This window comes from Phaseolus vulgaris, chromosome 5 (genome assembly GCF_051622355.1).
Source record: "Phaseolus vulgaris cultivar YP4 chromosome 5, ASM5162235v1, whole genome shotgun sequence".
Taxonomy (NCBI): Eukaryota; Viridiplantae; Streptophyta; class Magnoliopsida; order Fabales; family Fabaceae; genus Phaseolus; species Phaseolus vulgaris.
Window position 1 is genome coordinate 4,115,487 of NC_143502.1, and position 11,332 is coordinate 4,126,818.

Here is an 11,332-nt window from a genome sequence, read left to right on the forward strand (position 1 = left end):
CTTTAATTTGGAACGGTTATATAACACTTCCATAATGATCTTCCAAAACTTACAAAAAAATCATTTAGATACAACAATCTAGAATACATTTTTTACACTATTTTCACTGTTTTCCAGAACGTGCTTTCAAAACTTAAAACTTACAGAAGACAATTTTTTTGAGAAATCACATTTCAGAATACTAGAATCCAAAATCCAATAGACCATTCTTCACCTATTAAAACAAAATGAAGCAAAACATAAGTACCCTTCATACCTTTTCTAGTACCTGAGCTTTCGTACTTCAAACCACAGCTTGACGAACTACTCTGCTTTGAAACTCGATGGAGAAAAACAGCAGCAGAAGAACACTGTGTCAAAGGAGAAGAAGTTTTCAAATAAAATGTTTCGAGAGATAAAATAGGTATTTTAAAACTTATATAGCGCAGTTAGAAATTATTGGGGGTACAGGAGAACTTCTTCTTTACTTTTCTTTGCTCTATAATTTTGTTCTCTTCGGCCACTAGAGTTCTTTTTCACTCTTATGTAAGCTTTATCTTTTCTTGTACCATCAACATGTAAGAAAGTATGGATAGGATAGAAGTTGAATTCTTTTGAGTTATGACCTACCATTTCTTTTCATTTTTTAAGATTGGTTAAGTGGTTTATCTTTATCTTTTAAGTTAGGTGTTGATTTTAAGTTAGGTGTTGAGTAAGTTGACCGAATTTAGGGTATTTAGGATTTAGTAATTTGTAGACTTTATGAATATCTATAAGTTAAGTTTTGAGTATATAAAGGTTTGACCTCCTTATTTTATTTTATTTATTTATTACGATAAAAATAAAGTTTTGAATATTTTTTATAAGAGTTAGGTATTAAGTAAGTTAGCATTAACCATTTTCTATATAAAGGTTTGACCTTCTTATTTTATTTTATTTTATTTATTTATTACGGATAAAAAAATTATTTTATTTTATTTATTTATTGCTCATAAAAAAAATATGAGAAAGTATGATTGAAATATTTTAATTTACTGAGAACAGCAAAATGAATGATACTTGTCATAATAATTAATATACTCCGGACATAAATTGATTGTTAGTTTAGTTAAGAGTATGTTTACACCCAAAGGCATTCTCTCATTGTTTGTGCTCAGTGAGTGAACATAAATGAGTACATCTCCTAAAGCTTTTGTTGACATAAACGAAAAGACACAAGTAATTTAGGCTGGAACAATGAACTGCAGAACGTATTAATATAGATATATATTATGGGCCTGTTAGAGGAAAAAAATCATAAAAATATCAAAAAGAAAGAAAAATAAGGTGGGTTTCTTCATAAACTAAAATTAGCTAAAGAATAAATTAATTTGTGGGAGTTCTTCATATAAATTTCTCTAAAAAGATTATTTTTAATTCGTGCATGGGATAAGTTTAGTTTATGGATAAAGATGACTTCATATCATAAAGAGATGATTAAAATTGAGGATTAAAGTGGCTATAGAGAGTGAGAGTTGTATGACAAAACTTGAGACAAACTTAACATTTAATTGAGCTACCACCACACGTCCTATTTCACTTCGTCTAAACATTTTTGTTTTTCGATGTTTTTCTTGTCCTCTAATCGTTTTACCATTTTTTTTTAGCTCTATGTTAATTCTATAGACCTTAACCAATTATAACAAGCTTGACTCATATGATACACATGTTCAAACTTGAGAGAGAGTGTTAAAAGTATGATTTGAAAGGATGGATCATATTGAAGATTGATTATCACATTGACATAGAGAAAGTTTTGTCGAGGAAATATCAACTAGGTTTATCGTTACTTTGTCAACTTTAACAATCAATTGACTTAACATGTTTACTAAGTCTCTCAAGAACTCTTGGGTTAATGATTAACAAGCTTGTCTCATACGATACATATGTTTTAACTTCAGGAGGAGTTTTAGAAATGAGTTGGTTATGTTAAAAATATGATTCGATAACATTAAATAGGGAGAAATGATGTGATGTGGTATTTTAATCAGATATTTATCATTATTTAATATTACTTTATTCTTTATTATTGTATATCTTCTTCATTTTAGATAAGAATACTGGTATGTATACCCACACATTAAATTCATTATATTTCTTCTCAGATTTTCTCTTCTCAACATGGTACCAAAGGTTTGTGACTTATTTTTATCCTTTCACCAGAGGTATATGTAAAAAAAAATGTTTGTAAGAGAAAAAGAGGACATTCTATATATTGCAGATAGGCATGGAGTGCCTCCCTCTACCTAGTAAATTATTATTCTGATATATTGCAGTTAAATAAAGATATTAGCATAAAAAACCTTCATTCCTTTAATAAAGTTGTTTTTTACTCATTTTACCCTTGTAATCGTGAATGAATGCTATAGAGGACTTGAATGTTTGCTTGGAGATTAATAGAAATTCTGTAACCTAACATGGATTAATGCATGAAAAGGTGAATGGCAAAGTAATAGGGCTACACAAGTCATCCTACTTGCATAGAGGGTTAGCTTAATGCTCACTGCATTTGAATTGACCTTCTTCGTTGGGGTTTTGAGTAAGAGGGTAGGGGTAGATAAATGCAGGGAAAAAATGAATAAAAGAGAAATCTTCTTCAAATCCTTCTCAAAATGCTAAAGCAAGTGTTAGAAAAGCATTTCTAAGACTATAGTTCATATATATCATATAGTTACAAAGAATATAAATGTAAAAATATAAAATCTTCTTTTGTATGTGGAGGAATGGTACAACCTAGCAAATATTTTCAGTTTACTGACAAGAGGTCCAACAGATATTTTATATCTTGAGCAATTCTATACTGCTTCTTAGAAAGCCAATTACACAGCAACTATAGTTTTCTTCTGGGCTGGTGATGATCACAGAGAAGCTCATACTTAAATAAAACCCACTATTTTCAGATTTTTTTAACAGCTCCAACAGAGATCGTATACCTTGACTCCATGAGCAAATTCAAACCACTAACTAGAATATAAATTAAGTGCAAAGAAGGGATAGAAAACAACTTATCTTTTCCTTGCCCTAGGAGGTGGTGATGGCTAGCAATAAGCTAATATTTACATAAAATCCAATAATAGTTGCATAATTTTGACAAAGAGCACCCTTCCATTAACTAGAGCAAATAGAAATAAAAGAAACCATGAAAAAGACATAATTTAAAGAACCAAGATTAACATGAGAGCCACACCACAAAAAAAATGATAAAACAAAATGTCCCTTATTTGACACCATACACAAACATCATCCACTGCATCATCAACCTACATGTGAGCTTTTTAAAGAATGTACAACTTCCCATGACATTCATGAGTAGATGATTCCTAAACCCTGAACCAATCATCTAGAAAGCTGCAACCCAAGATACCAGTTATAAGATTACTTAAAACAGGGATCTATCTGTGTCCTTGTGCTCGCTGCATGTCATATGCACCCCAAGCAGCAGGCCCTGGTCCATACTGAGAAAAATTCTCACCTCCAGACTGTACCTGAAATTTGCCAGTTTTAGCAAAGAACAATATCCAACTCAACGGAAAGGTTGTAAAGAGTATTAAATAAACATACTCCAGACAGTAATTTCCACCATATACAATATAACATACACATACGATCAAATACATTTTGGGCAAATTTACAAACCAAGCAATTTGCAAGTTATACAGTACAACTCCATCACCCACTGACTTAAAGACTAAACCGGACTAGCCAATTCAACTGAAAACCAGTCTAGTGACCAGTCTATTAACACCCAAAACCGGATCATCTCGAAAACAGTGAGAACTAGTTATGAACTGACCAAAACAACCTAAACCCATTCAGAAAACCAATATTTTTCAACTTTTAAAAATATCTTATTTTTTGTTTAATTTAATATATTTTTTAAGATAAATTAGAAAATATATTTGTACAGTTAGTTCGTCTGATTTCTTATTAAAGAGAATGCAACTTATTTAAAGAGTCAGTTACAGGGTTTATTAATCATTCAAACATAGATTCAACAAAACTACTATGAATCTTGGCAAAAAATAAAGGACTATCTGCTTGTGGTACTTGAAATCGGTTGAAGATAAAAACTTTAAGGATTAGAAAATATTAGATAAGATTTAGAGATAACATACAACTAATTAAGGCTTATAAAATACATCTCTCACTATGAACAATGGGACTGAATTTTCTGAACGTTCTAGCTTGAGGACACTTAAGCTTTGAACTAGAACATCGACACCCACTGTGAGGCAAGGTAAAACTTTTCCCACCACCAACTTTTTGTTACCCAATCTACTCTCATCTAGATGAGGAATCTCAAGACCAATCACTCTCTTGTCTCTTTCTCTTTCTAGATTTCTCTCTATCTCTAGATTGTCTCTCACTCCATAGAGAATCCAGCACAACACAGTACAAGAACTTAAGGTGATTGAAGCTGAAGGTGAGCCAGTTGGCATACATGCGAGAGAGCTTCGGGAACCAATTAGACGTGAAGGAGGCAAAGGCGTCACTCTTGTGTGGTCGCGACCATGATGTGATCTTCTTCGACAATGTCAAGGTCTACGCAAACGGCCATGTCGAGGAGAACATGGGACACGCGATTTGGGAGCTCGAGTGGAAGCGCTCGAACATCATCGTTTCGACCAAGATCTTCTAATGAAATCATGAATAAGAGAACACCTTATGAGCTAGCTAAATCTTCCAAGAGGATAACCAAGAGCATGACACAAGACCCTAGGTTAGGAGGCCAAACATCTCAGGTAGCTAGTGACTCAATCCCTACCATTCCTCAAAGGATCACTAGGAGAAGAGCACAACAACAAGGGCCAGAGCACCAACTATTCTCCCTTTAGTCTTTTTTGTAAAATAAGGTTTAAATGTAATAATTTAGGCTTCCACTTGGCCCATGTAGTGTAGCGAAACACTTCTTCTAGAAACCTAGATGTAGAGCACGCCTAGTAGTCACCTTTTCCACATTGAGCACATGCTTGAATGTGAAAAGTGTAACTCCCTTCTAGATCCATGATTATGAGTGCATAATTAGGGAGTTAACCTTGTTTAGTTTGAATTTGAAATTCCCTCCTTACCTTAATCACACGACACCTATCACTATAAATAGGTGGTTTTCCCCTCTTGTAGACACGCTTGATTTTTTAGTAAAGAAACTTTGTTTTATTTCTATGAGGTTGAGTTCTCTAGAATTTCTCTGAGTCTTATCTTGAGTGTGAGCTTCAAGTGGCGAATCTTCATCACTCCTGCCAAGTGGTGTGGCTCCTCCATCAACATTATTCTCCACCGAGTTCTTCCTTTTTCATAAGTCATCTTCTCTTTTATATTTTACTCTTAGCTTGTGTTGGTTCTTCTTCTCTTTGCTTCTTTAATTCTATTATCCTCTTTTCATCATCATTGTGTGTGAATTTTCTTTTTACTTTACACTCCTTAAAGAGATCCTTCACACTTATATAACTTCTTTGGTTAAATTCGTGTCCAGTGACGATCTTCATCGAGTTCCAACCATAGTTGAATTCAATTAACCTAATACAAGTGATAATCTTAAATAAAAAAATGTGATGTCTAATTCAAAATCATATCATCGTTTGGGAGGCTAGGGCCCAACAACAAGGGCCTTCCGCACAAGCACATAGTGGAGGGCATTGAGGCTTCACTCAAGCACATCCACATGGACTACATCGACATTATCTATGCCACCGCCCCGACACCTCCACACCCATTGAGGAAATCGTGCGTTCCATGAATCTCACTGCATGAAGTTCTCTTGCCTCTAGAGTGCTCATTGGAAAATATAAGGAGTTATACCACCAGATAGTAGATTTGCTTCAGAAAATTACAAAAAATCTAGCAACGCGATCATTGGTTGATGATGTGCTTAGGAAGGTTGATGGATTGAAGCCAATTTTGGATGAGCGTGGTGTTCCACTGTCACAACTTGTGATTGCATGGTGTGCTGCTAATCCTAATGTTTCTTCTGCGATGCTACAAAGGAATCTTAGAATAAACCATTATACTTGAACAGCTTTAGCACGTCTAGAGTCTAGCTTTAGACTGAACTAAGGTTAACCATTTTAATTGAATAGCTTTAGCACAACTACATTCTAGTCTTAGACTAAACTAAAGTTGACCATTCTACTTGAATGACTCTAGCACAGCTAGAGTACAACCTTAGACTGAAGTAAGCTTAGCTATTTTGCTTGAATGAATCTAGCACAACTAGAGTTCAACCATAAACTAAACTATCGAAGGATACAAATCACTCTGCAAGACTCCTTTTCCTTTCCCATTCAATCTTATATAATTCAAATCAATTTCAGAACCACATGAATCGCAGTTCTGGTTTGATTCAGTGCACTGAATTGCGGGTGGAAGAGGGCACAGGTCACGCTCCAAAACAAATTGGGTTGTGCGACCCGGCTGGAAAAACCCTACATTTGCTATCCTACAATAGCAAGGATTGGTAAGATCCTATCCTACAAGAGCATTTTTGGGATCAGCCCCTCCAACTCCACTGTCCTGGATTGATAACTACGTACCTAATTAAAATATCATAATGTTCAATGATAATGGGCACGACCTCTACATGTGAGTAAGAATCAACTTATTCAAGGTTTCACTAATAGTTACGAATGTCCATTAATATAATCCAACTAAAGCACCAAACAAACAACATACAGATTTCCCAAGAAACCACAAATGGAACTATGGAAGTGATTTTACTGAGAAATGAAAACCCTTTTTAATTCAGACTGGTCCACTCAGGTAAGACACATTTGAGATGCAACAAACTTACTGGGTTCATGCCATAAATTCCAGGGTAAGGGTTTCCGACATATCCAGCATCAGCATTGCCATAATTTGCATTATACCCTGAACCTAGAAAATCAAAGCAAAGGACAGAAAACAAAGAAGAGCATTAGTAGGCCAAAAACAATGATATCTTGAGACACGAAAACAAAAGTGTCACAAAAGAATGGAACCAGACCTAGCCCCAACACCATTATATGTCACAAATTGCAGTCAGTTAACTCATCAAGACTACATCACGCAAAAAAAATGCATACCTGGATTCCCAGCTGCGGCAGCAGCCCGTGCTCTTTTCTCTGCATTTGCAATTTCTGCACGAAGCTTCTCCATCTCTCGAGCCATGGCAACTAACTTCTTCTCCATCACTTGACCATGCTCATAGTTTTCTGCGAATCCCTTCTTCTCATACTCAATGGCAGCCCTAAAAGCCAATAGACAATTATAAACAATAACAACATGATCAACAGGTCAGCATCCCAGTACCTCTCTTTAACGCCACTAGCATATATCCACCATTCAACCCATATTCTATAATCATAAAAAAATATTCATTTCATAAAATTACGGTGTATTGTCAACTGCCACATAAAGGATTGAACTTTTACTACAAACTCTAATGAATAGCTACATAATTCAAAATCAGGGTTGTCTTATTCATGCAACAACAACTGATTTTATCCCTAACTGTCCATCACATCATTCATCTCCTCTCCTACTTTCATATCTCCTTTCTCATTTCTCACATTCTCTCTCACTATTGTCAAAAAATTGTTGTACAATTTTATGTAAAAATAACACACAAGTCTTTAGAAAATAACCACAGCTAAGGTTTTCTGCGAGTAATTTAAAACCTTGATCACAAATTAAGCACAATCCACAACATTGCCCTAGATTGAGATAAAGCCACTACCTTGCACATTGCAACTCCTGTTTCATGGCCTCCACATCGGCCCTGAGCGCCGGCAGCCGTTTGGCATCGGCGGTCATGTGGGCCAAGTCCTGTGTCATGGCCTGCACCTGTCCGGACAGGTCCTGACGGACGGCTGTGTGCTCCTTGATGTCAGCGTGGACCTGGAGGAGCTCGGCCCGGGCGGCCTCGGTGCCGCGGAGCTCGGCCTCCAGCTGGGCCGACTTGTCATAGAGCTCCCTCATGCGGGCCTCGGTATCTGCCCGGAGCGAGTCACGGAAATGCGCCACGCGCTGGAGCTCGTGCTGCGCTGCCTCTAACTCCTGCTTGAGGGCCACGTGGGTGGCGGCGAGCCTCTGGTTGTCGCCCAGAAGGGCCTGAATGTCCTGGTGCTGGGCCGCGAGACGCTCCTCGATGATCGCCGCTGGGTGCAGCTGGATGGGCCCGCGCGGGCCAAGCCCTAGCTGCGAGTCCCGGAGGTCTTCCAGAAGCGCGGGGTGGGGATGGGGCGGGACAATGGATCCCACTAGATGGTGATGGGCTCGCGCGCCGAACAACGGGTGATCGTGAATCGGCGGCGATAGCCCCACCGCATGCGGAGGAGGAAGGGGTTGCCCGCGGTTTCTGCCCGACATCGTTTAACTAATAACAGTGGAAGAAAAGGGAAAGAAGGGAAAGTGAGTGAAATTGCGAACGTGGGTAAGTTCAATCTTAGAATAGTGGAAACACCAGCATTTGGAGGGAGTATGCGCTAGGGTATGCGAAACGACGTCGTCATTGCTTACAAAAGGGAGTTTCTAATGAAATCACTCCATTGACGATACATTAATATTAATATTAATTAATAGTTAATACATTTAAAATTATTTCATTTTCTCTTAACTGGAACTATCAAAATAAAATAATTCATCTTTTACCTACAAAGAACTTAAGTATTAACCAACCTTTTATTTTAATCATTTATGTCGTTATAAAGATAATCATCACAAAATTAGCTTTCCAGAATAAATTAAAATTATTATGAACAACTTTTTCAAATTTATAAAATTATTTGGAAACAAATTAACCAAAAATCTCTTTATAAAAAGAGTGTTCATTTGTTGTTTAATGATCTTGTAAAAGGAATAACATTTTTTCGTAGGTCTTTAATCATTGATTTTGGTTAAGAGGGGTACCTGTTAAAGGTTATGTGATGTTTAAGACGGTACTACTTAGTATTGGTGGTTTGAGGAATGATTTTTTATTAAATGCAACTTTTGCCTTGTCTTGGAGTATGCATTTATAGGGTTAAAGTGGGTCTTTGTAGTAGTGGGTCCTGACACAAATTATAAGATTAATCTCAATATTAAGAAATGATTTTGTACATTCGGGTTACGCTAATGAGAGTCTAGGTGGTGGTTTAACTTGTTCCTCTAAGACGTGCTCAGTTAGGTTACTGATAAGGTTTCGGTCATGGATGTTAAGGTGTTGACGGCCATGTACGCTACATTAGCCCCTCAAACTTTTCTAAGAGTCGTTTTGTGTTTGTGGGTGTTCCTGAGTCGTTAGTAGTTTTGCAATAAAATTTTACCTTATTGTTTGGGTAATTATCTCGGATGTCAAGGTATACTCAGTTACTTACCTAGTCCCCAGGTTCGAAGGACAGAGTCCTAAAGAGTCTAAAAGCTTCCATTATTTTTGGTGGAATTTGAACGTTTTGGGATTTAGTATGTGTTATCATGACCTTAGATAGGAAAGCATCTTACTGTTGTAGATTGACGATTGTTGGGTTTCCATCTTTCTTCATTTTCTATAAATAGTGGGGTTTAAAATAGGGGATCACTTTACTTTTCTCCAATATTCTGCATCCAATTAGTGGATATATGCCAAGAATTTCCCTACCCTTCAGGTTAGTAATGTCTTCCTCCATCAGTTTTTCGAATTTTTTGAGTTGGTAGTCCTCGGTAGGTTTTGGGGAATCATCAATGGCCAAAGGTAGTGGGGTGTAAAGGATGGGATTGTGTCGGGTTCATGCTCCTAACAGGGCTAAGTGGGTAGATAACAAGGTGATCGAGCTCTTTTCTCAGCATAAGTGGTCGTCAATGGTTAAGTCGGTTGTGAAGAGTGCACCCATGTTGAGTCTGAATGTTGAAATCGACATCATCTCGACCGATAGATGTTGTACAATTCACAACGGTTACCATGGCTCTAAGGGTGTTGAGTCTGATTTCTTCTTTGTATGTGTTAATTTCTCTCACCTTCATATTTGTTTCCTTTTCTATGACTTTATTATGGGTGTTTTGTAGATACTTAATGTTGTTCCACGTGTGCGACTTGTTAAGGTTGAACCCTTAGGGTTTTCTTCACTACTATAGCTCTCGGTTGATCGACCCAATAGGGTGACTTTCTCTTATTGGTCATTTGGGGTATTGCTTGTTCTCGTCATTAACTTCATCTTATAAGAATTTATAAAGGTATATTTTTTTTAAGTGATTATAGAACCAATAATTTTTCATTTTTTTCTTTGATTCCAATAATAAGTCGAAATTTCCCTTTTATTGGACACAAAAACTTGTCAGTTAGCAATCATGTCAAGGTCATCCATGATTGTCGAGGACCGGGAGGTATTTAAGGTATGGGATCAACTACCGATGAAGTTGCCCACCTAAAAGATCTTTGCCATATAATTCTCCCCACCGATGGATGGATCTTAACGATATGTGTAGTTGTTTTGCATTGGTTACTATTCGGTTTTAACTTTGTTGCACTTGATGTGAAGCTTGTATTGAAACAACTTTGTAATAACATCAACAAGAAAGGTGGGGAGGGTTCCGGAACTCCCAAGCAAGAGTTGATCGATCCGAGGTGAGTCTCGATACCGGTACTTGACCTTATGCTCCTTCTATTGGGGATAAAAAGAAGAATAATCAAAGAGAGAAGTTTGGAAGAGCTTTAAGACCGCTAAAAAGGTCGCCGAAGAGATCGCAACCTTTTCCAACGAGGGTCGGGCCAAACTCGGCTATTGCAATCCTTGGGAGCAATTTCAAGATTGTCAAGGGTGTTAACATTTCCTTGACACCGTCGAAAAAAGAGTTGTTGGCGTTAAGAGTCTCATTTCCAAATATTTCATGAACGCTCAGAGTGACTCACCTTTTTCTTTACGGATGTTGACCAATGTGATGGAGGTTAGGTGGGGAGGTCGGCTTGTTACAAAGTAGATTATGAACTTAACTACCAGTGTGTTGAAACACTAGGAGGTGGGTGAACCTTTTAAGTGCCCAAACTTTATAGAATGTGGGAAAAACTATGCACACGATGACACCATCGATATGTATAAACTCATTTATGTTATATAAACGTGCTCATGTACTTTAAATCATCACATTTTCAACTTATATAGACCATCTAACCATATTACCATCTAACCATATTGATTAATTAAGCTATAATGACACTTCATACTCATGTTTAAAAATGTAGTAAGTCAACTAACAACATCATGTGTAAAAAGTCAAATAAAAAAAGAAGATAGGAGTTATAAAAAATTGATTATAAAAAACAATAATATATATATATATATTTATTTATTTTTTCTTTCCATAAAGAATCCACATGATATACCAAATT

At 36.6% G+C, this 11,332-nt stretch overlaps 1 protein-coding gene across 1 annotated transcript; it reads right to left on the minus strand.

The window, feature by feature from the left end:
• Positions 1-3,216: 3,216 nt before the first annotated feature.
• On the minus strand, positions 3,217-8,534 carry LOC137834903 (structural maintenance of chromosomes domain protein). Its single transcript, XM_068643132.2, has 4 exons — positions 7,730-8,534; positions 7,077-7,240; positions 6,806-6,888; positions 3,217-3,503 (listed from the first exon to the last, which is right to left on the minus strand). Exons 1-4 carry the CDS (start codon positions 8,359-8,361, stop codon positions 3,411-3,413), a joined length of 972 nt encoding a protein of 323 aa, XP_068499233.2. The 5' UTR covers positions 8,362-8,534; the 3' UTR covers positions 3,217-3,410.
• Between the last annotated feature and the right edge of the window lie 2,798 nt (positions 8,535-11,332).